The sequence below is a fragment of the Macrobrachium nipponense genome, chromosome 2 (genome assembly GCF_015104395.2).
Source record: "Macrobrachium nipponense isolate FS-2020 chromosome 2, ASM1510439v2, whole genome shotgun sequence".
Lineage (NCBI taxonomy): Eukaryota > Metazoa > Arthropoda > Malacostraca > Decapoda > Palaemonidae > Macrobrachium > Macrobrachium nipponense.
Window position 1 is genome coordinate 100,016,184 of NC_087201.1, and position 27,058 is coordinate 100,043,241.

General features: G+C 38.2%; 1 protein-coding gene across 1 annotated transcript in view; it reads right to left on the bottom strand.

Annotated features, from left to right (window-relative positions):
• Nucleotides 1-740: 740 nt before the first annotated feature.
• LOC135220845 (probable endonuclease 4) overlaps nt 741-27,058 on the bottom strand; it is a 333,180-nt gene continuing 306,862 nt past the window's right edge. Inside the window, exon 9 of the mRNA XM_064258405.1 lies at nt 741-2,629. Within this exon, the coding sequence (XP_064114475.1) occupies nt 2,439-2,629 (191 nt within the window). The 3' untranslated portion in view covers nt 741-2,438. The remainder of the gene's footprint in view (nt 2,630-27,058) is intronic.

Consider the following 27,058-nt stretch of genomic DNA (forward strand, 5'->3'; position numbering starts at 1 on the left):
AACAAATGAATGACTATTGTGTCAGTTTGGGACCACTAAGTAAGAGGTTCCATTGAAGGTTGACTGTTCACCTTAAAACAATATAGGACAAGGGAGGGAATACATAAATTACCCATCACATGTATCAGTCCTTTAAGGATCTGATGCACACTCTGGAAGTTGCTCATTCTCGAGGATTCTTCTTCTAGGAATCCAAACAGATCCAATTATGGATGTGAAAGCAGGTTAGCAATCACTCGAAAGGAGGGTTTGTCCAATATCCAATCAATACAAGATGCCACCTGCCTTGACAGGGAGGCTTTTGTAACATTAAGTAACCCTGTGAGGTGGATTAATAAGTTCAATTTCCTTGCTGATGCCATCCATAAGATAGGCAATATGACTGTATTCAAAGGAACTCCATTTCCTGAAACATATCATCTGTGTCACATTGTCTGGGATCAAAATGCAAGTCCTCTTCTGAGGCTTCATTTTTCTGAAAATTTGAAGATACCCATCAGTTCCAGAAAAATATATTTACTCTTCTTTAGAACAGATGGCCATCGTCTATCTACCTGATGATCCTTTCAATAGCCTCATCAACCTGATAACTGCCATACTGCTTTCTATCTTTGTCAGATTTTGTGTATTTCAGGAGGGTAAAGATACATGATACTTATATTGTCACAACTTTCACCTTCATCATCCCTGAAAAAATTGTCTTAAACTTAAAAGTAGTTGCTGGAAATGAAAAATATACAATAATTGCTTAATTTTATTTTTTACATGTAACTCCGTTTCATGGGACAGTAACTAAAAGTAAGGCGATTACCTAAGTTGATCACCACCCACCTTTCCATCAAACTTATCCTACTCACAGACTATTTGGTACCATACCCAGTCATTATTATAAATGAATAATTGCTCCTCTTTGTTTCTGGTATTATGTAATCTGTAGTAAATACATCCAATAAATACTTCTCTTTGTACCAGGAAGCATTTAAAATATTTTAGCAGCACTGTCTTTGGAGGCACCCATCTTCTTATTTATTATTTGCCAAGTCTTACAAATTTTCTAACCACCATAGTAGTCATTTAACAAAAAAATATAAAATGTTAGTACATTATATACAAAATTTTTGTCTAATTTTTGCATTCCAATTATGAAAAAGAAACATATTAGTCAGTCTTTCTTAGCAGTATCTTTGGCTAATTTGTCCACAACTGCTCAAGTTTCCAAGGTAATGAACAGCAAACATGTTGAACAAATGAATGAATAATAAAATTTAGGCTATAAAGCCAAGCACTGGAGCACTTTACAGATCTAGAAAGTAAATAATATGACAAACAAGTCTTAAGGGATGGACAGCGAAATGAAAGAAAGGAGGAATAAAAGGGTGGGTGGTAGCTAAGATCAAAAGGGTATAGATTTAGTATTGCATATAGTGCAACATGTGGATTGTACTGAAAACACTAGCCCCATAAAGGGGACACGTGATGGAGTAAGTAAGGGAGCTCTCTTACTGAAAGATATTTGTGGTCTGTAACTTATGAAACATACAAGTTTTAAAATTCTGTATCTCCATGAGCTATATGTATCTTTCATGATTATGCCCTAACTCACCTTTATGCACTTAGATTTTGTAGATTCTAACTATACATTTCAAATTTTCTTGTATCCAGATAGCCAAGTCTTGCAACACTGTAAATGAAGTAATCAAATTTACTTAGCACTGCATACCTTTGCAAACTGTATGCACTCCAACTTAAATAATAAAAAGTAGTAGTATGGCAAAATATTTAATGCTTAAAACAAATACTATGCCTTACCGAAACTAAACGAGTGCATCCTTCAGCTTCAGTGACCTCCATAGTGCTTTGAAACAAATGGCTGTTCATCCATCACCAATACTTTGGTACTGCACAGAACATAGTCAAGTGTCTTATTTATCAATGGATAAACAATCCTTTTATGCTGGTAAACATCAAATGAATGACATTTATAATTTCACCTTCTTAGCATTTCCCTGCATGACTTTGCTGATGTTCACCAGACCTAAATCATTCCATAGATAGCCTTCATTAACAGAAGTAGGTCAAGATTTGCTTTATCGTATGAGCATTAATACCATAAATGTGACTTAAAATAAAATGAAGGTACTAATTAAAGTTAATGCTAACAATCCTTTGCAATCTATCTTATGAAAAAAAAAAAGAAAAAAACTTAGCAGTTGTAACTATAAAATAGTACATTTACCTCACAATAAGATAAAAATAATATAGTTACCCAAAATCTGGATAGGAATCTTCTAAAGTAACTCTCAATTCATATACAAGAAGAAAATAATTTATAGCTATCCAAAAGAGATAATTAAAATTGTTATATTTTTCTTAAGAGACTACAATAAACCATAAGACTGGAAAGAATACTCTAATTTATAATGCCAACCCAATTTTTTTTATTTATTAGCAATTAAACTTTCAAGAAGCTTTATTTCTTTGGAATAGCCTGCATTACTAACCCATGGGGTTTCCAAGATAAGAGGTAAGTCTAGAAAGTGTTTACAGTTCATAATACGACTAAAGCCCATTTTGCCAATCGTGCCTTTCCCGATGTTTTCGTGTCGATCAAGGTGGCTGCCAGATTTTCCTATAAATGAAAAGAAACATACAAATTAAGTTATAAAAATTACTTACTGCTATTAAAGAATATTAGTATAAGCAGAGACAAACACAGTTAACCTCAGTCTACTTTTTAGCATGGTTTGATATATTAAACCATGCTCATCATCATCACACTTCAAAACTTCAATGGTGTTTCACATGAATCCACAGAAAACCTAGGTTTCATTTATTGTACAAGCCACAGAAAGTATAGGTTTCATTTATTGTAAAAAGTTAATTGGTCTTACAGGCTAATATTTCCACCAGGCTCTTAATCCAGGTTCAATTATTCCTAGTTTGTAAAACCCAAAAATATTATTGTTGAATTTACTTTATAAATAAACTTGTGATGATTATGAGCTTGAGTAATAAAATAAGGTGAAACTGACTAATTAGAATTTTACAAATAAGTTTAAAAAATGCATACATGGTTAATTCAACTTTTTTCACAAACTGATAGTATAATATTTAACGCCAATATATTTTCTCTGTACATAATCTGAACAAAGTTTAATCATACACATTTTGTTAAAAGGATGAAGTTATAAATAAAGCATGCACAGCTATGCTCAGAACTCATGCTACATAACTGAATAGGATTTTGTTCAAAATTCACTAACTAGCAACCTAACATGCTCCATATTTATCTGCAATTTCAGTGCGAAAAATGATATTGTTATTGTACAATAAAGTTTCATACATAATTACCTGGCAGATATATACTTAGCTATAGACCCCGTCGTCCCCGACAGAAATTTGAATTTCGCGGCACATGCTACAGGTAGGTCAGGTGATCTACCGCCCTGCCGCTGGGTGGCAGGAATAGGAACCATTCCCGTTCTGTAACCAGATTTTCTCTTCCACCTGTCTCCTGAGGGGAGGCTGGGTGGGCCATTTAATCGTATATATCTGCCAGGTAAGTATATATGAAACTTTATTGTACAATAACAATATCATTTTCATACATTCAACTTCCCTGTCAGATATATACTTAGCTGATTGGCACCTTTGGCGGGGGGGTAAGAGACAGCTAATTACTGATTAGACAGGTAAACAACATGCGTTGTAGGTAATATATAAAAAAAAACCTTGGTTCCTACCTGTTTAGGCGGAAGATTTCATAGCTACTGCTTAGAAGTCTGCTTTGCCTCAAGAGCCTCAGCGAGGATGTGACCTATGGCTAAGAGTTCTTGTGGGACTGTCGATGGGGTCTTATCCACTTACTCGACAGAACCTGATGGCCTTTGTCAATGGGGTCTTATCCACTACATGACAATACACCTATGCCTAATGGCATAATCAAGGAGTACAACACCGATCCCGATCACCCGATCCTAACCGTGGATTAGCACTAAGATTGAAAGGAGTTATCCCCAACCACCTTTCAAACAACCTTAAAACTTAACACCAAATTCTTTTTAAACTAAAACTAAACAAAAAATGTTAAGGATCAGTCTTATCTCCTTTTCCCAGCACGGTATCCGCTGATACATAAGGACCCAGCGAGAAGCATTTCTCGTATGTCACTCTCACATCTTTTAAATAATGGGAGGCAAACACCGAGTAGCATCTCCAGTACATCGCTGCTAAGATATTTTTCATCGACATGTTTTTGTTGAAAGATAGCGATGTTGCAACTGCACGTACCTCATGCGCTTTTACTCTTAGCGTTTCAAAGGATTCACTTTGGCATTTCATGTGTGCTTCAGTAATCACATTCCTGACGAAAAACGCTAGAGCGTTCTTTGAAATAGGTCTCTTAGGGTCCTTCACCGCACACCACAGACTTTGATTGCAACCCCGCAGTTGCTTCTTCTTCTGAAGATAAAATTTTAAGGTTCTAACCGGACAGAGATACCTTTCCATTTCCCTCCCCACAAGCTGAGAAAGTCCTTTAACCTCAAAACTTCTGGGCCAAGGTCTAGAAGGGTTCTCATTTTTGGCTAAAAATAAAGGTCGGAAAGAGACAACTGCAGAGTCTCCTTTAAAACCCACGTGTGAGTCTAATGCCTGCAGCTCACTGACTCTCTTGGCAGTTGCGAGAGCCATGAGAAAGATGCATTTTCTCGTAATGTCCCTGAACGATGCTTGATGAGGGGGCTCAAACTTCTCTGATGTGAGGAACTTCAAAACCACATCTAGATTCCAGCTAGGAGGAAGCAAAGATTTTTATTTGGAGGTCTCAAAAGACCGTATAAGGTCATGAAGATCTTTGTTTCCTCTATGTTCAGGCCCCTATTCCTGAATACAGCAGATAGCATGCTTTTGTATCCCTTTATTGTGGAAACTGCCAAATGAGATTCTTCTCTCAGGTATAGAAGAAAATCGGCAATGTCGGTCACAGAGGTATTGGAGGACAGCTTCTTTGCCTTACACCATCTACGGAAGACTTCCCACTTCGATTGGTAGATCCGCATGGTAGAGGACCTACGTGCTCTGGCAATTGCTCTTACAGCTTTCCTAGAAAAGCCTCTCGCTCTGACCAGTCTTTCGATAGTCGAAAGGCAGTCAGGGAGAGAGTGTGGAGGTTTTTGTGAAACCTCTTGAAGTGGGGTTGTTTGAGCAGATCTGTCCTTTCGGGAAGAGATCTGGGGAAGTCCACCGTCCATTCCAGTACCTCTGTGAACCAGTCTCAAGCGGGCCAAAAGGGAGCGATGAGTGTCATCCTCGTCCCTTCCGAGGACACAAACTTTCTTAACACTTCCCCTAGTAGCTTGAATGGGGGAAAGGCATAAGAATCTATGCCCGACCAATCCATGAGAAGGGCATCGATTGCTATGGCTTTGGGATCCTCCCCTAACGAGCGGAAGTTCTCCATCCTTCTGGAGAGGAACGTGGCAAATAGGTCTATCTGAGGTTTCCCCCATAGAGACCAAAGTTTCTGACAGACTTCTGAGTGGAGAGTTCATTCTGTAGGAAGGACCTGGTTCTTCCTGCTTAGTCTGTCTGCTCTTATATTCCTTCCTCCTTGCACAAATCTAGACCTGGACTACCACGCCTCTGACGTCTGCTTCGAAGTGCTTCAGAGCTAAATGAATGGCTAGAAGCTCCTTCGCATTTATGTGCCAGGACACCTGTTCTCTCGTCCAGGTGCCTGACACTTCCTTCGTTCCTAGTGTTGCTCCCCATCCTGTTTCCGAGGCGTCGGAAAACAACACTAGGCGAGGGTTCCGCAGAGACAAGGACACTCCTTCGTTCCTCCTTAGAGGGTTTAACCACCACTGCAAGTGGGACTTGATCTCCTGTTGCAGAGGAAAAGAATCCGCAAGTTCTCCTGCCTTCCGGTTCCACATTTTCTTCAGGTAGAACTGCAGAGGTCTCATGTGCAGCCTCCCCAGAGAAAACTAACTGCTCCAACGACGAAAGGGTGCCCAGAAGACTGAGCCATTCCCTCGCTGAGCTTCGCTCTTTCTCTAGGAAGGCAGAGACTTTTTCCAAGCCTCGAGCAATCCTTTCTTGCGATGGAAAGGCTCGAAAACCCCGAGAATCCATCCGAATCCCCAGATAAACAATGTCCTGGCTGGGGATCATCTGAGACTTCTCGAGGTTCACAAGCAATCCGAGGGATCTTACAAGATCCAGAGTCGTTTCCAAGTCCTCCAAACACTGTTGTTTCGATCTTGCTCTTATGAGCCAATCGTCTGAGTAGAGTGATATGTTCATCCCCTTCAGATGTAGCCATCTTGCTACGTTCCTCATCAATGCCGTAAACACTTGAGGAGCCGTCGAGAGGCCGAAGCACAAAGCCCTGAACTGGAAAATCCTGCCCTGTACCATGAATCGCAGGTATTTCCTCGACGCAGGATGCAGGGGAACGTGAAAATAAGCGTCCTGCAGGTCGAGGGAGACCATCCAATCTCCTGGACGCAGAGCCGCAAGTACCGAGTTGGAAGTCTCCATAGAGAACTTTGTCTTCTCCACGAAACGGTTCAATGCGCTCACGTCCAGCACAGGCCTCCACCCCCCCAAGGCTTTCGGAACGAGAAACAGTCGATTGTAAAAGCCCTGGGAGTGCGGATCCTGCACTGGTTCGATGGCCTCCTTCTCCAACATTTGTTGTACAAGATGTAACAGGGATTCCCTCTTGGCAGGATCTTTGTACCTCGCAGACAGCTCCCTCGGTGTCGACGTCAATGGAGGTCTGTCTCTGAAGGAGATGAGATATTCTTTCTTTACTATTGCAAGAGACCAGGAATCTGCTTGTCTCAAGGCCCAAGCCTCTGAAAACTTCAGAAGTCTGGCCCCTACTGGTGTTTGGAGGACTGGTATCTCATTTCGTCTTCTTGGTTGGTCTAAAGGCAGAAGACCTTCCTCTTCTCTCTGCTCCTCTCTTTCTTGAGGATTGACCCGATGAACTCCCTCGAAAGGGCAACTGAGGGTTTTGTGACTCCCTCTTCACAGCAGGAATGGTCGGTCTCGTCTTCTTTGCTGATTGAGCCAGCAGATCTTGCGTCGCCTTCTCAGTAAGCGAGTGAGAAATATCTCTCGCTAACTGAGAAGGGAAAAGCTGCTTGGAAAGAGGTGCATATAGAAGGAACGACCTCTGAACGGGCGAGACCGCTTTCGTCAAGAAGGAGCTGAATACAGCCCTCTTTTTAAGGATTCCTGCTCCGAATAGGGATTGATTGATTGATTGATACTATATTAATCTAGCATCGTGACAACTAGGTCATTGATCCCGAACTATATATAAACAGACCCTATAAATTTTAATAATAATAATTAAACAGAATTATTTTAAAAATATGATAAAAGATACTGGCAATTATAAAATAAATATAAAAATAAATTATATAAAAAAGAAATTATTACATACATATACACACACATACATACATACCATACACATACATACATGCACACTCGCATACATACACACAATTTCAATAAGAATAAAAGCAAGGCGCACACAAGCATTACAGTTTATCTAAAATACCAGTGTTAAAAAGAAATCCAAACAAGCCAGTCATGTTAAAAATCCCATTTGCTCCTAAAATTTTTGATAACTTAAAAAAATTATTCTCCTTCCCATAGTATAGATATTGATTGCGCTGTTCCACCAAACTGGGGCACTCAACCAGCAAGTGCATAACAGTCAGTGGAACTAGGCAATCTTCACAGTATGGTTCGTGATCACGACTCATCAAGTAGGAATGTGTCAGCCTAGTATGTCCAATACGCAGGCGGCACAGAGCTGTTTCAAACCTTCTGGGCATAAAATCGTACTGCCAAGGATTGATTGCAGGTGCAATTGTTCTCATTTTTACATTTGTAGTTAAATTTGACCAAATATTTTGCCAAAGTACTTTATGCTTCTCTCTAATTGGAGTATATAAATCTCTGCACGGCAGCTTAAATGATCTGGGCTCAATACGAGAAACAGCCTCCTTGGCAATTGCATCAGCGCGTTCATTTCCAGATATTCCAACGTGTGCTGGAACCCAACAAAATTCAATATTAAAAACCCCATCCGCTTAGCTAAAAATAACCATTCCAAAATACTTTAAACTACTGGATGTTTGGAATAAAAATCTTTCAGTGACTCTAGAGGCTTCTAGAGTCACAGTACACAATAAAATTCTTATCATTACTAAACTTCTTTGACAGTATTTAAAATTCCATATAATTCTGCAGTAAATGCAGAAGCATTACTTGAGAGCCTTCCACTACGCTCAAAGGACGGAAAAACTATGCCAAAACCAGCGCCTGCACTGGTTTTGGATCCATCGGTAAAAACTGGGATAAAATTGTCATGTTGTGACATATGATCTAAAAAGGTAATATCTTATCAGAGACATTCTTTTTTGGTTGATTGAAGTAGTTACAAAACTCTACTGCTGGGAATTTCCAAGGGGGAGATACAGATGCCTTGACCGGTAGTACACATTTGTCTGGAATGTTCAGGTCTTGGAGGGTTGATTTCAGTCTGAAGGCATATGGACGTGGCATCTTTGGATGACTTTCATAAAAGCTATCAAATCTTCCATTTCTTAGCGACTGGCATACTAGGGATCCAGGAAGTCTTTGGAATCTGAACCAGCTTCGAGCCAGAAGAGCCTGGTAATGTAAGGCTAGGGGCATTTCCCCAGCATCTACTAACATACTCTCTATAGGGGAAGTCTAAAAGCTCCAGTAGCAATCCTAATTCCAGTATGGTGAATGGAGTCTTATCTTAAGGCGACTTGGGGTAGCCGAGGTGTAAACTTCACATCCATATGTTAATTTTGATAAAACCAAGGCTTTATACAATCTCAATAACTGGAGTCTATCTGCTCCCCAAGATGTATTTGACAAAACTTTCAAGATATCCAAGGATTTTCTGCACTTAGCCCTGAGATTTAGGATATGGGGAAGCCATGTCAACCGAGTATCAAAAATCATTCCTAAGAACCTTGTTTCGTTAACACAAGATATTCTCTGGCCATTTACATATAAATCTGGGTCTGCATGTATCCCTCTAATTCTACAGAAATGCATGGCTACAGTCTTTGATGAAGAAAATCTGAAACCATGCACTTCAGCCCATTTCACTATCTTATTTATTACTATTTGTAGATGACGTTCTGCTACTGACATACGTGCAGCTGCAAAAGATAAAGAAAAGTCATCCACAAAGAGTGTGTGTGCATAACATCAGCAGGTATTTGCTTTACTATGTCATTAATTGCTAGAGCAAAAAGTGTTACACTTAACACACTGCCCTGAGGAACACCTTCTTCTTGTTTACAGACACTTCAGACAGAACTGCTCCTACTAGTACTTGAAAATAATGATTTTTTAAGAATAGCTTGATAAAAATAGCTAATTCTCCTCTTAAACCATATTCATGGACTACTTTCAGAATTCCATACCGCCACGTAGTATCATACGCTTTTTCCAAGTCGAAGAAAACCGTGATAAAGTGGTGCTTAGAGGCAAAGGCTTCACATATTGCAGACTCCATTCTAACCAAGATATCAACAGTGGATCGCATACTGCGGAAACCACATTGGGCCGGAGAGAAAAAGTTTCCTCTCTCTAAATACCACACTAAACGAGCATTCACCATTTTCTCCATTAGTTTACACAAACAAGATGTTAGGGCAATTGGACGATAATTTCCTACGAAAGAACTATCCTTTCCAGGCTTGACAAAAGGAAGGACTCTTGCTAGTTCCCAACATAAAGGGTAGTAATGTTCTTTATAAATTCTGTTTATTATACTGAGGATAAATCTTTTAGTATTCTGAGCCGCATGCTTGATCATAGAATATGAAATTTCATCAGGACCAGGACCAGATTCTTTACACTTTGAGAGAGCCAATTCAAATTCTCTCATAGTAAATGGAATATTGTACAAGACTCCTCTTTATTTGTTGTGAAATCAAGATAATACTGTTCCATTTGCTTTCTGCTGTTTGCATACGGTTTCTCATTATCTTTTTTAGATATTTTAGCAAAATGTAGGGCAAAACTCATTTGACACTACTTTTGGATCTCCTACATTTATGCCATTTATTTTAACACAGGTGGTTGGCTAGGTACAAACTTTCCTGCTATTTTCCTTATCTTCTTCCACACTAATGTGATGGAGTTTTGCAATTTATGGAAGAAATGAAGTTTATCCAAGATTTTCTTCGTGCATTTTTAATTTCAAACCTAAACTTTGCCCTAGCCTTATGAAATTCTACCATGATAATAGTTACATTTCCGTCTTTATACCTAGTAAAACAAGATCTCATAGTTCTATGGGTTTCATGGCATTTCTTTGACCACCATGGAACTGGTCGGCGCATAAATAGACCTGATGTTCTTGGAATTGACTGAAGTCCAGCTGCAAATAAAGTAGTAATTAACAATTCCATAGCATCCTCAATGCATCCAAATTCATCTGCTGTAGCTTCGATTGAACTATGCTCTTCAAAATTTGCCCAGTCAGCTCTTTTTACACTCCAACGGGGTAATCTTGAACATGGAGGACTTGATCCAGTGCTTAAAACAATTGGAAAGTGATCACTACTATACCTATCATCGATCACTCGCCAATTGAAGTCCATAATGGCATCGGCACTACATATTGACAAGTCTATGGCTGTTAAAGTACCGGTCTGTACATGGAAATGGGTGGGTTCTCCAGTGTTTAGAACACCAACGTTTTCACTTTCAATAATGGATGACAGGCAGTTTCCTCTCTCATTAGTAATTAAATCCCCCCATAAAGGATTTCTTCCATTCATATCACCTAGGATGATGAAAGGCAGAGGAAGCTGTCTGATGAGATTACAAAAATCAGTACTAGGGAAAGCTACATTTGGTGGAAGATATACAGAACAAATTGTATATTTACGAGCCAGAAACAATTGCACTGCAACAGCTTGCAAAGAAGAATTAACAGGAAAATGCTTGTGTGGAGTATCATGGCGAACATATAACATTGCTCCACCCCAGTTTCTATTGTTTTCCGAATAGGGATGCCACCTCCCCCGATCCATCTTGGACCGCCTTATCCATGCAGGCCTATACACTGTGTAGGACTTCGGGTTCTAAGAAATCAGGATCCTGTGTTTTCTTGGCCAAAACCCCAAGGGACCAGTCTAGGAAGTTAAAAACTTCCAAGACATGGAGTACTCCCTTGAGGAGATGGTCCATTTCTGACATTGTCCAAGTAGTCTTAGCAGATGGAAGTGCATGTCTCCTTGAAGAGTCCACCAGTGTGGAGAAGTCTGCGTCCGCCGAAGCCGGGAGGGTGAGTCCCATCGCTTCTCCTGTATTATACCATATCCCTCTCCTCCCCGAAAGTCTGGAAGGAGGGCAGGTAAAAACAGTCTTCCCCGCTTCCTCTTTGGATCTGAGCCAATTTCCTAACGATTGCAAAGCTCTCTTCATGGAAATGGTTGGCTGCATTTTCAAAAAGGAGGATGATTTTGATGTCCTCGTACTAGTAAACAACGAACGAGGAGAAGGCTGGGCGGAAGGACTCAGAGACTCGCCGAATTCTCTCAATAAAAGGGCTGCTAAGGTCTTATAATCTGAGAGACTTGCCCCCTTATTGGCTTCCGAGTCCAATATATCTTCCATTTCCTGTCCAGTTAAATTGGGAGAAGAATGAGCAACCGGAGGAGAGCGCTTCCTTTCGCAAGGTGAAGGGCTTTTAGCAGTCCCAGCTCTAACCTGGCTACGGCCGCCTGTGCGACATCTTGAGCCCCCGTCAGGGGAAGGCTGATCCTGCAAAATGCCCTTATTCACATCAGAACCATCCTGACAAGGACGACAGCCGCCTGTGCAACAACTAGCGTCCCTATCAGGAGAAGGTTGTGCTTGCGAAAGACCTCTCACAGTCTCAGCAACATCCTGACAAGGGCGACGGCCGCCTGTGCGACATCTTGCGTCCCTGTCAGGAGAAAGCTGATCCTGTGAAAAGTCCCAAAGAGGAGCCTCCTGGTCAATTTCTATCTCCATATCTGATGAAGCTGGAGATCCTGGCGCCTAGAGCCTGGCTGGCGCCTCATTTGCGGCTGGTTTCTCGCGCCTGGATGGATCATCAATCCTGGTTGGAGCTTTGGCAGGCGCCTCGCGCCTGGAAGGCTCTGTCCGTATCGGACCATATTCCTCCGAGCTCTCTGAGTCTGGAGTCTTGTGTACTTCCGCTGGACGGGATCTCTTAATAGGAACGAAACGGTCCTTTCTCCGAGGAGGGTCCTTCCTTAATACTCCTACCAATGACGAGATTTGTTGTTGCATTTCGATAAGGATCTTCGTCGCTGCATCCTCTTCCTCCTTATCCGATCGAGGGGAAGGAGGTTTTGATGAAGAAGGAGCTTTTCTCTTTTTCTTAGGTGGAGAGTCCTCCGGAAAACTTTCTGGGCTCGAATCCAAAGTAGGAGACTTCCACGATCTTTTGGAAGCTCTCGATAGATTGTCTGAACTCCATCCTCATTTAGATGACGAATCGGAAGACGAGAAACAATGTTTTAGGATGCCTTTCCAATGGCTATCCTTGGCAGTCTGGGACGTTACTACAGATCCTGCCGAGGGGACGCCTGACCGGTGGGGATTCTCTGAAGCCTCCGTACGGCTTTCGACATTCCTTCTCCTCTGGGCTTGGGAGCTTGGAAGAGGTCTAGGCCTGGGAGCGAGACAGAGCCGATCAGACGCACCCTCCACTGCACTGGGAACACTTTCCACTGCACTTTGCTTACCTTCTAAATCCTTAATTTTGCGTTCCATCCTCATGAGGGAAGCCTTCAAATTTGCAATCTCCGATACCGAACTTGCAGCATCTGATAAGGGAGAAGGCGGTAATGCTGTATGGGAGGAAGCAACAATTAAATGAGAGACAGGTGCTAAACTACTAACTGGCTCGTTAGAGAAAGACCTACTCAAACTTTTGGAAGAGGCTTTTCTAGCCTTATCCCTCTCCAATTTCCTTAAATAGGAATTAAGAATCTTCCATTCCTCCTCATTCATACTTACGCATTCACCACAAGTGTTAGATTCAGAACATTCATTCCCTCTTACACTGGCTTACATATGGTGTGAGGATCTACCGAAGCTTTCTGTAGCCTCACACTACAACTCTCATTCACACACACTCTGAATGTATAACTAGAGTCAGACATTTCAAGAAAATTCACAACCAAAATCCAAATAACAGTCCACAAAAGCGTATGCCAAGCCAGAGATCCAATACGTCACCAAATAATCAGTCCAGAAGATCAACGGCGATGAAAAAACGAAAGTCAAAGTCAGGAGGAACTAGCAACAATGTTACTAGAACCGGCGACAGAGAAAATCTGGTTAGAGAATGGGAATGGTTCCTATTCCTGCCACCCAACGGCAGGGCGGTAGATCACCTGACCTACCTGTAGCGTGTGCCGCGAAATTCAAATTTCTGTCGGGGACGACAGGGTCTATAGCTAAGTATATATCTGACAGGGAAGTTGAATGTATGAAACACGATTATTGCATATAAAGAGTGAAATCTTGTCATATATTTCAAAACTGTCAGAAAATCTCACATGTAGCCAAATTTCAGAGAAAACACACGAAACATTTTCAAAAACTTTTGTTCACACATCACTGATGCATTTGACCAAAAGAATGTCAGCATCAAACCTCAGTTCAAAGGTTAAATTAATAAATGAAAAAAATTGTCATAATATAAATATTGCAAATATTGCTTCCAAAGCAAGCATAACATTATTATGTATTATATATATATATATATATATACGATATATATATATATATATATATATATATATTTTATCTATCATCTCTATATATATATATATATATATATATATATATATATATATATATATATATATCTATCTCTATATATATATATATATATATATATTATAGATATATATATATATATATATATACATTATATATATATATATATATACTATATATATATATATATATATATATAATATATATATATATATATATATATATATATATATATATTATAGATAAATGCCACGAAGGAAAAATAAACGAAGGAGTCTGCGAGATCTTTCGGCTGAAAAGCCCTTTACTTAAGCAGCTACTGACCAAAAATACGAGAAAAGACAATACAAGAGGTTCGTATAACTGACAGATAGGGATTATAAAAGGATTAGTGCCTAGAATCCGACACACCTGGAAGATAAGAAACCTTCCCAAACAAGCATAAACAAAGGGTGCAATTAAAGGTTTAAGACAATCATCTCAGATCAATCTCCAGACAATTAAAGGATTATAGGTGACAGCTATACGGAACCTGGTAGACAAAACCATATTCACAAAAAATGACAGACATACATTACAATAAAATTTTTTTTAATAACTCTAAGGCAACTGATTTTGATTAAGTCAGTAATTATATATTTGAGGTCATTCTTAAACATGTACAGATACAAGGGTCTAATGAAAAAGGCCACGACTAACATTGAAATTACAATGAAAAGTAAGTTGTATTAAAGCAGATTCTAAAAGATTTCGTGATAAGACATCTCTTGACCGTGCAATTACTGAACTGTCAATCCAATTAATTCGGTGGTTGTTTTCACTTAAATGAATAAATAATGCATTAGATTTTTGCCCAGTTTTTACAGAGTATTTATGCTGGCTTAGCCTTACTTCTAAGCCCCTGCTCGACTGTCCCAGGTAGAATGAGGGACAATCCATACATGGAATTTTATATATTATGTTGTTGCTTTCTCTGGGGCCATTTTTTATTAACATTCTTTTTAGTGTGTTATTATAGGAAGAAACAAGGTTGACATTAAAAGCTTTTAACAATGGTTTAATGGTTTCAAATCCGTTAAAATAAGGCAAACTGAGAATGTTCTTAGAATTTTCTTTCTGTGTGTTGTTTTCAGTATAAAACTTTTTGTGGGCTTTATTATAACAAATGTCTAATATATGTGAAGGATAGCAATAAATCTTTCCCTATTTTTCCTTATGTATTCAATTTCTTGATCCAAATATTGTGGACTGACAATTCGTAATGCTCGTAAAAACATAGAGGAAAAAAATTGATATTTTTTATATTAAGATGGTGGCCTGAGAAGAAATGAACATAAGTTAAGTTGTTAGTCGGTTTCCTATAAATACTGAATTTACATTGAAATGGTTCTCTATGTATCAAAACATCTAAGAAAGGGAGGCAATTGTCTTTTTCTAATTCTAGAGTAAACTTAATCGATGGTACCTGTTATTTAATTTAGAGAGTAAATCATTTACATCAATACCGACAGGAAAGAACAGCTAGAATTAGAAAAAGACAATTGCCTCCCTTTCTTAGATGTTTTGATACATAGAGAACCATTTCAATGTAAATTCAGTATTTATAGGAAACCGACTAACAACTTAACTTATGTTCATTTCTTCTCAGGCCACCATCTTAATATAAAAATATCAATTTTTTCCTCTATGTTTTTACGAGCATTACGAATTGTCAGTCCACAATATTTGGATCAAGAAATTGAATACATAAGAAAAATAGGGAAAGATTTATGCTATCCTTCACATATATTAGACATTTGTTATAATAAAAGCCCACAAAAAGTTTTATACTGAAAACAACACACAGAAAGAAAATTCTAAGAAACATTCTCAGTTTGCCTTATTTTAACGGATTTGAAACCATTAAACCATTGTTAAAAGCTTTTAATGTCAACCTTGTTTCTTCCTATAATAACACACTAAAAGAATGTTAATAAAAAATGGCCCCAGAGAAAGCAACAACATAATATATAAAATTCCATGTATGGATTGTCCCTCATTCTACCTGGGACAGTCGAGCAAGGGCTTAGAAGTAAGGCTAAGCCAGCATAAATACTCTGTAAAAACTGGGCAAAATCTAATGCATTATTTATTCATTTAAGTGAAAACAACCACCGAATTAATTGGATTGACAGTTCAGTAATTGCACGGTCAAGAGATGTCTTATCACGAAATCTTTTAGAATCTGCTTTAATACAACTTACTTTTCATTGTAATTTCAATGTTAGTCATGGCCTTTTTCATTTAGACCCTTGTATCTGTAACATGTTTAAGAATGACCTCAAATATATAATTACTGACTTAAATAAAAATCAGTTGCCTTAGAGTTATTAAAAAAATTTTATTGTAATGTATGTCTGTCATTTTTTGTGAATATGGTTTTGTCTACCAGGTTCCGTATAGCTGTCACCTATAATCCTTTAATTGTCTGGAGATTGTATCTGAGATGATTGTCTTAAACCTTTAATTGCACCCTTTGTTTATGCTTGTTTGGGAAGGTTTCTTATCTTCCAGGTGTGTCGGATTCTAGGCACTAATCCTTTTATAATCCCTATCTGTCAGTTATACGAACCTTCTTGTATTGTCTTTTCTCGTATTTTTGTCAGTAGCTGCTTAAGTAAAGGGCTTTTCAGCCGAAAGATCTCGCAGACTCCTTCGTTTATTTTTCCTTCGTGGCATTTATCTTTATTTATGGATTCATCACGTTCCTAACTTTCGTGATTCTGTTATACATATATATATATATATATATATATTATATATATATATATATAAGATATATATATATATATATATATATATATAGTATATTATATATACACATATATATATATTATATATATATAATATATATATATATATATATACTATATATATATATATCATATATATTTTATATTATATATATATATTATATATATACAGTCAGCGCCATTTGTACTGAGAAAAGAAAAATTAGCCTGCAGAAAAAATAAATGTCATTTATAAAAATTAAAAAAAAACTAGTTTATCACTTATGCCGTCATTGCTACTTCCTGATGGGCAAGCCCTTGGACTTGATGACCTTTTGGAGTCACTGTGGAAGACAATCAGCCAAGTTCTGACAGTGGGCAACGGGTATTTCCCCCCAGACCTTCCTTATTGCAATCTCAAGCTTGGGGATTGTCGACGTATCCTCCTTACAAAGGTGGCATTTCAAGATTCTCCAAAGGTTTTCTATGGGAGACATATCAGGTGATTGGTCAGGCCAGTCATGCATAAATTCAACCTCGTTGTCAGAGAGCCACCTTTTGGATGCCCTTGAGGTGTGGTAAGGGGCACCGTCCTGCTGAAGGATCTCACAGCCTGTTTTGGCTAAATCTCTGCTAAATTGTCCTTTAGCAGCTTAATATAATGCTCAGAATTAAGCATTTGGCATCTAGGAAGCATGACAAAATTCCCTAGTCCACCGTAGCCAAAGGAGCCCCACACCATGAGGTAGGGCGGATGCTTAACGCTGGTCACGGTCAGCTGCGGGTCACACATTGACGAAGTGCGTGACTTCCAAACCTTCGTGCCCTTGTTCTCACTGATGCAGAACGTTGCTTCATTGGTCCAAAGGACCTTATGCCACTGTACAAGGTCCCAGTCCTTATGGTCCTTGGCAAATTGAACACGACAGCAACGTTGCTTAGCAGCCACGCGGGGCTGACTCGCGCTTTCACCTTGGAATATTCTAGACGCTTCTGGATGTTGCGCTGAATTGTCCTTACAGAGACATTTCTAAGGAGCTTAGGGTTCTTTTCTTTCAATTCCTTTGCAGTAATTGAAGGATTAAGGTCCAACTGACGCCTTAAAAGCCTTAAAGTCTTTGTAGGAATCTTCAAAGACCTTCCCCCGCCGTGTTTGTGTTCGGGAACGTTATCACCAGATCCAGCCCGACGCCATTTTTGGAGAAGTCGCGACACTGTCTTCTCATTAACAGCAGTAATTTTGACAATTTCATGGTTTCTATTACCAATTTTATGTAGTTTAACAACTCTCACAATATTATCATGGGCTGGTATTTTTACTAGAAACAATCACTCTAAGGGCGTGGAAGACGCTGGCACTCACTGCACACAAAGCACAAAAACGAAATATGTGGACCACCGTCAAAAGAAATGCACTCCTTATGGCTGACAATTGGGTACAAACTCTTTGAAATCGTCACCAGTAGTGCGTGGGTGGATAAACAAAAGGTGCCAATTAGTCATTTTGTCCCAACCAATTTTTTTGCAGGAAATATGATACGGGTCCAAAAAACCACAAGATGATTGAGAATTCCAAAAATTCTCAATACAAATGGCGCTGACTGTATATATATATATATATATATATATATATATATATATATATATATATATATATATATATATATATATATAATATATATATATATACACACACACAGTGGTACCTTGAGATACAAAATTAATCCGTTCCGAGGCAGCCTTCGTATCATGAGTTTTTCGTATCTTGAACCGCATTTTACATGTAAAATGCCTAATCCGTTCCAAGCCCTCCAAAAACACCCCAGTAGATTATATTTCCAGGCCTACAACACATGTTCTAGGGTTACGATGCCAATCTGACGGAAGAAATATGACTCCAAAAAGGCAAAATACTGTACATACTTGAGTAATATTCAACTGCATGTAATGTTCAACCCCATTTTTACTGCATATACTAGGACTTTAGCATATGTCCCTTAGCAACAAGCCTAGCCTATGTTAGCGGTTGCTACTGTAGCCTAGTCTATGATTCTGACATCTAAACCTAAGAAGCTAATAGCTTAGAATATGCCAATAAAATGTATAAATAATCAGTATGTACTCATTTCAAATAATTATTAATTAATCATTAACTATAATACACAAAAAAAACAAAAACAAAAACTTCCAATCGTTTGTTTACATTCAGCTCTTACAACAAGGACTGAACGAACACCAAGCAATCACTTTTCCTAGGACACAATAAGCCATAAATTTTATTAGTATCTCTCTTCAACTAATGAAACTAACCAAACAGTAATAATAATTCATTCATTCTATTCTTTATTCTATCTTTACCTAATGGAGATATCGAGTTACTGACAGCTATAATGAAACATATACGTAACGTAATATTAAAACCGAAGAAGAATTCTAAAATATACGTATTTGTTGGCTTCGATGATCGCAGTCTGATTTATTTTATATTTCATGATATCTAATTCACAATTTTTTTTATTAAATGTAATGCATGTACTCATTTCAAATAATTATTAAGTAACCATTAACTATAAAAAAAAAAAAAAAAAAAAAAAAAAAAAAAAAAAAAAAAAAATTCCAAACTTCTGTTTACATTCAGCACTTACGAGTACCGAATGCCGAATGATTAACAAGCAATCACTTTTCCTAGTACAGAGTAAGCCATAAATTTTCATTATCTCTCTTCAACCACTGAAACTACCAAACAGTATAATAACCATTCATTTCTATTCTTTATCCTATCTTTACCGAATGTTTTTTTTTTATTAAATGTATTGCATTAATAAGTTTTTCAATTTACAGCATCCTTTTACCAATAGAATACATAAAGCACAAGGGGTAGATGCTGACCAATAGGAGAGCAGGATCTTATGGGGTGACTGGCATCAGGAACCAATGGGAGAGCGGGAGGATGGTGGCGAGTTTACTCAGTTGGCGGGGTGCTAGTTTTAAAATTGTTCTCGGTGGTCAGGGCGAATCTCGGGACTTTACAGCTACAACCTTTCGTAACTTGAGCAATTTTCGTATGTAGAGGCGTAAAATTTTTCGTATTTGCTTTCGTATCTCGAGTTTTTCGTAAGTTGAGACTTTCGTATGTCGAGGTACCACTGTATATATATATATATATATATATATATATATATATATATAGTATAGAGTGGTCCCCCCCGTATTCGTGGGAGATGCATACCAGAACCCCCCTGCGAATAGTTAGAATCTGAGAATAGTTGGAACCCCTTTAAAATTGCTGAAAATAGTTTATTTTGTTAGTTAAAACTCAAGAAAAACCCACTGAAAACTTTGATACTTGGTTTTTTTAATAGTTTTATCACAAAAAGTGCATTTGATGATGATATTGATAAAAAACCCAGCAATTTCTGGATATTTCTCATGGAAAAATGCTGCGAATAGGTGAATTTACCATGAATAATGAGGAAAATGTTCCTGAGAGAAATCCCGGTCGAATGTGTCCGTCTGTGAAGAATAAGGGGGGTTCACTGTGTATATCTATGTATATGTATGTGTGTGTGTATACATACATATATACAGACAGACAGACACACACACACACACACACACACATATATATCATATTAGTATATATCGATTATATTATATATATATATATATATAACTACTATATAGAGATAATATATGATTATTATTATATATATATATTATAAATATAATATAAAATAAAATATCTTATAATATATATATATATATATATATATATTTATATATATATTAGTGTTCCCCCCGTATTCGCGTTCTCTGGATTCGGCGGACTCACACTTCGCAGATTTTTCTTTGGAACCTATCTAGAAAATTATTCGCTTGACGGACCTCACCCAATTCGCGGAATTTTCCGACGAAAATAATTCACTTATTAGTGTATTTGATGTTTATTTCATGAACTAAATACATTTTTATGATACAAAATGATTTACTAATTTTTTCAAATATTAATTTTGATTAATACTGTATTAGTAAGTTTAATAAGTTTAAATGATATCATCAATAAAAATAATAATTAATTCTCTCTCTCTCTCTACTACAAAGATGTGGTTTTTAAGTTTTTTTGTATGATAAATAAATGATTACTATTTTCAAATATTAATATTAATTATACAGCTTATAATATCAATTCATTAAAGAAATACCATAGTGAATTAGTAAGATTTTAACTTATAAATTTAAAAAATTATGGAAGAATGAAGGCAATCCCAGTCAGATTCTTTCTCTAACTCCAGGTACTAAAAACTCAGATATACGTATCAAGTTAAGTGACCGGAGGGGGAAGGAGCTGATTTGTTGCTGCCATCAAGTGCTCATGAAATTTCCATCCCTTCTTCTCTCTCTCTCTCTCTCTTTTACTGAGATGAGAGATTTTTATTGTACATATATGCGTGATATGTTTATTAATATTTTCAAATAATAATAATAATAATAATAATAATAATAATAATAAGAATAACTGTAATTACAAAAATCATGTGAAAGTATTTTACAAATACTACGATAATCTCTCTCTCTCTCTCTCTCTCTCTCTCTCTCTCTCTCTCTCTCTCTCTCTCTCTTCTTTAAAGCGATTTGTATGTTCTTTGGATGATGATTTACTAATTTTCAAATATCAATATTAATGTAAACAGCAATAATATAAATTCATTACAGAAAATACTAAAGTGAATTAGCATGATTTTAGTTTATAAATAAAAAGAATTATGTAAGAATAAAAGAAAATGCATTTAACCCTGTGTCTTGTTTTTGAACACGTAGCAAGCTTGGTTGGCTGGGTTCCAACTGTCAAATCCAGTGGGGAGCGAGTGTTGCCATCTACGGATCATTGAAATTCTCTCTCTCTTTCTCTTTTGCTGATATGAGATAATTTCTATGGTACATGTGTATGTTTATTAATATTTTCGCATAATAATAAAAATAATAATAATAATACATATACCTAATCTCAAAATTCACATGTGATAGTATTTTAAAGAAGTACAATAATCTATCCATTTCACTCTTTTAAATAAGGACAACCGTCTCTCTCTCTCTCTCTCTCTCTCTCTCTCTCTCTCTCTCTCTCTCTCTCTCTCTCTCTCTCTCTCTCTCTCTCACATATGTTTATTTGTTTTGTAGTGTAAATAAATGATTTACCTTATAACTAATTTTCAAATATAATAAGATTATTAAAAATAGCGATTCTAGTCTTTTTGTTTATCCACTTGGAGGAACATGGGCGGGGGAGTAAATGAGTTTGATATACGAATTGGTGGAGGGGAGGAAGCGGAGTCTAGGAGTTATTCCTCTCTCTCTCTCTCTCTCTCTCTCTCTCTCTCTCTCTCTCTTCTCTCTCTCTCTCTCTCCTCTCTCTCCATTGTTATTCTCTCTGTCTCAGAAATAATTCATAATTTCACTCTTGAGGATCAAATTTATGATGTTGCCATTCATTGGTCTCTCTCTCTCTCTCTCTCTCTCTCTCTGTTATTGCTGTAGGTATATATTTTTATTTTTTAATGGTAAAATGTTTAAGATGACTTTAAAATGATATATATAACCTCAAAGATTAAAGCAGTAATAGGTTAGTAATTTTAGGTATATTTGAAGTAGGATGTTATTAAAGGTATACATTTGGCATCTGAACTTTCAAGATAGGCAGTTATAAGCATTTTTAGTGGTGGTTTTAACTACAGTGGTACCTCGAGATACGAGTTTAATTTGTTCCAGAACCGAGCTCGTAAGTCAATCGGCTCATATCTCAAACGAATTTCTCTCATTTAAAATAACTGAATTCAATTTAATCCGTTCCGGACCTATGAAAAATCCCCAAACCATTGTAAATTATGAATAAAGATATGTTTTTAAATAACAAATAAACATGTATAATTAACAAATACATAACAAAATATGAAATAAAGAAATAAAAGAGTTATTTAGCATAATAGTCTTACTTTGGAGACAGACGAGTGCGGCTAACGAAGGTGAACGGCGAGGAGGAGGGAGGGGGGAAGGGATGTAGGCACTCTAGACACGTACGTAAACGGCACTTTTTTAGAACTTAAAACTATTTTCGTAACTTTAAAACTAAAACTACACTTTCCTTATTTCAAATGAAAGAAAAAACTTAAAACAATGCACTTAACTTTAAACTTAAACTAAGCTTAGCATTTACGTAAATTTAATTATCACTTGTTTTTGCCTTCTTGGCTGCACTTTCTGTACTTTCACTCACAGCTCTTTTCAATAAAAATGCATCCAAAGAACTTTGCTTTTGCCTGCCTTTCAAAATGCTTCGGAAATGTGACAAACAAGTGTCATTAAAAAGCGCTGAAGCACGACCAGTTGCCACTTTTTCTGGGTGTTTCTTTTCAATGAAATTTGACAGTTTTTCCCACATTGCCAGCATGTCTTTAATTTCACCTGTAGAAATCACTTCCTCAAGATCTTCCTCCTCCTCACTCGTGTTAATCTCTTCCATAACCTTTGTGTGTTGCATCATCTGCAGCTCCTTCAACTTCTCAGTTGAGAGTTCCTCCTCATGTTCTTCGACGAGTTCGCTGACGTCACCCTCATCTACCTCCAGACCCATCGACTTTCCGAGAGATACAATCTCCTCCAACTCTTCTTCCTCGGTCTTGGGCTCAAACCCTTTGAAATCGCTTTCTGCAACAGCATCAGGCCATAACTTTTTCCATGCAGAGTTCAATGTTCGTCTTGTTACCCCTTGCCATGCCAAGTCAATGATACGTAGACAGATCACAATGTTGTAGTGATCTTTCCAAACCTCTCGAAGGGTTAGATTTGTGTTTTCCGTCACTTCAAAGCAGCGGCGGAACAAGTGCTTCGTGTACAGCTTTTTGAAGTTGGAAATGACCTGCTGATCCATAGGCTGTAGGATTGAAGTCATATTGGGTGGGAGGTAGAGAACTTTGATAAACTGGAACTCCTCCAGAATATCATCTTCAAGACCAGGTGGGTGGGCTGGAGCATTATCAAGGATGAGCAATGCTTTCATCGTGAGTTTATTTTCTTGCAGATACGTCTTCACTGCAGGGCCAAAGACGAGATTTACCCAGTCAGTAAAAAACTGCCGCGTAACCCATGCCCTACCATTGGCGCGCGACATAACGAGCAATTTTTCTTTCAGTATCTTGTGTGTCTTGAAGGCTCGAGGATTTTTCGAATGATAAACTAGCAGTGGCTTCACTTTACAATCACCACTAGCATTTGCACATAATGCAAGGGTCAGACGGTCCTTCATGGGTTTATGGCCTGGCATCATCTTCTCCTCTGCTGTGATGTAAGTCCTCCGTGGCATTTTCTTCCAAAATAGGCCCGTTTCATCGCAGTTGAACATCTGTTTGCTGGATGTAGCCTTCCCTCGCAACAAGCGCAGCGAACTTTTGGATGTACGTATCGGCTGCTTTCACGTCTGCACTCGCAGCTTCGCCATGCCTCACCACTGAATGGATGCCAGTTCTCTTCTTAAAATTATCAAACCAGCCATGGCTTGCCTTAAACGCTTCTTCTGATGCCTCTTTAGAAGTTGATGCTTCATTCTTCACTAAGTCGGCATAAATACTCCGTGCCTTCTCGCATATTACCGTCTCCGTCACTGTATCTCCTGCCAACTCCTTCTCTTTCACCCACACGAGCAGAAGCTTCTCCATTTCCTTGTGGATATTTGTCCTTAACTGGGAAAGAATTGTGGTTCCTTTTGCTGGTGTAGCACTCTTGATGGCATCCTTCTGCTTCAATATCGTACAAATTGTCGATGTACTACGGTCATAGATCTTTGCGAGTTCAATCACTCGTGCGCCACGCTCATGTTTTTCTATTATTTCTTGCTTTAGTTCTATCGACATCATCCTCTTCTTCCTGTCACCATTGTCCTTAGCACTCACTTTCTTCGGCCCCATGATAACACACAAAAAAGTTCAGTACAGCGCACTAGATACACTTTGATTCAAGCGGGTAACACGTGCGAGTGAGCGAGATGCTCTCGGATGATGCTTGACCCTGCGTGCCAACTAGCGGGACGCTCCGGAAACACAGCTCGTATCTCGGATTTGGGCTCGTATCTTGAACGAAAATATGGCCCGAACTCCGGCTCGTATCTCAAAAAACTCGTATGTTAGGCTGCTCGTATCTCGAGGTACCACTTTATTCGCGGGTTTTAACTATTCGCGGGGGTGTCTGGTACACATCCCCCGCGAATATGGGGGGAACACTGTATATATATATGCACATACTATTATATACAGTGGACCCCCCGTATTCGCGTTCTCCGGATTCACGGACTCACACATTCGCAGATTTCTCTCGGGAACATTTCCCTGCATTATTCGCGGAAAATTCGCATATTTGCGGTATTTTTCTATGGGAAATATCCACAAATTCCTGATTCTTTTTATCAATTTCATCATAAAACTATCAAAATAACCAAGTATAAAAATTTTTAGTGTGTTTTTCTAGAGTTTTAGCTAACAAAATAGGTTGTTTTCAGCATTTTTATAGGGGTTCCAATTATTCGCGGGTTCTAACTGTTCACGGGGGGTATGGTACGCATCCCACGCGAATACGAGGGGACCACTGTATATATAATATATATATACACAAAAGTAGAATGTGCCCACTGATATCAACATGTGAGGGGAGCATGTGTGATGCATTCACTACAGTGTCAGTGCCATGATATAAAAAGAACAGGTAGTCCCACGCACAGGTCTGGTGTATTTTTATGTTACTGACCATAATGGATACATTAAACATAATCTCTTGGAATATTTTTGCCACAAGCGGAACATTCCTCTCCTAAACATGTTCAGCAAAAACTTCAAAGGCATCATTGCATTGCAAGAAACGCTCCTCTGGTCACATAACCTTGTCATCTGCGATTCAATACATGAAGACTTCAGAACCTTCTCGACTTCATCGATGCAAGTTACAGAACTTATCATAGCCGGTCGCCTGAAAGGGGGCCTTTCTTTCCTGTGGCACAAATCGTTAGACAATATGATAAAGGTGATGACCTACAAAAGTGACAGATTGCTGGGGCTTGAAGTGACAGTAGGGAACTCTAAAATCCTAATAATTAATGTTTATATGCCATGGGAAAATAACAATAATTTTGATCATTACTGCATAATCCTAGGGGAGTTACACAGTATTATTCACGATTCTCCTGCTGATCACATTTGTATAATCAGGGACCTTAATTCTCACCCTACAAAACAATATTATAATGAACTTACTCGCTTCTGTCAAAATCATGCTCTCCAAATTAGAGATGTAATGCTCCTCCCTCCTCCTCCTATTCATATGTACATAATAGAGCAGATGCAATTATATCCTCCTGGCTGAACCACTGCATCACATCTCAACAACTTCATGATTCTTTTATGACCTGCTATATTCGCTATGATCCTGCAATGAGCTACGATCACATCCCATTACAGGTGTCAGTCAGTACCCCATCCTTCCCTACCATGAAACCCCAACTGACTGCCCACCAGCGGTAAACTAGGATTTTAAAAACCAACAGAAAACCAGATACTTTGGGGCGACCACAGAAACCAGGTTGCGGTCAATAGTTCAACCGGCAGACACCTTACTTTGTACTGCGGTCAATAGTTCAACCGGCAGACACCTTACTTTGTACTAACACAAATTGTAGAAATGACCACCACAGGAGGGATCTGAATGAATTCTATTCGAACATAATCTCTGCTATGCTTGCTTCAGGCAGGGCTGCCTATAGATTTCGTCAAGTTAATTCTCGTAATATATACCTGGATGGAATGACTTGGTTAAAGATCTGTATACATACTAACGAGAAATGTTTTTACTGTGGAGGCAAAATGGTAGCCCGAGGGAAGGACGCACTGCATTACTAATGAGACAAGCAAGAGAGCAGTTCAAACTTGCTCTTAAGCACTGCAGATTAAATGAAAAACAACTAAGAGCCAATGCAATGTCTAGAAACTTGGAATCTGGTGATTATCCTCATATTTGGAAAGATATCCAATCCTTAAATCCCAAAACTAAAAAGCTATCACAGAGAGTAGGGGAAGCAGTTGGAGACGAGGCTATCGCAAGCATGTGGGGCAATAACTTCAACAATGTCCTGAATTGCATAAATGATCAAGATTCCCATGGGGATGTAGATAACTTCCTTACTGACAATATTCAATTTCATTTTGCAGACAGTGTTACGCCAGGTAACATCAGCGATGCCATAAACAGCTACCTAATAATAAATCACCCGGCTGTAATGGTCTTCCCGCAGAGGCTTTCAAATTCTGCCATCTGATAATTTACATTTTGCTAGCTGCCCTATTCAATGTGTGCATAATTCACCAGTTTCTTCCAAACTCCCTACTCTT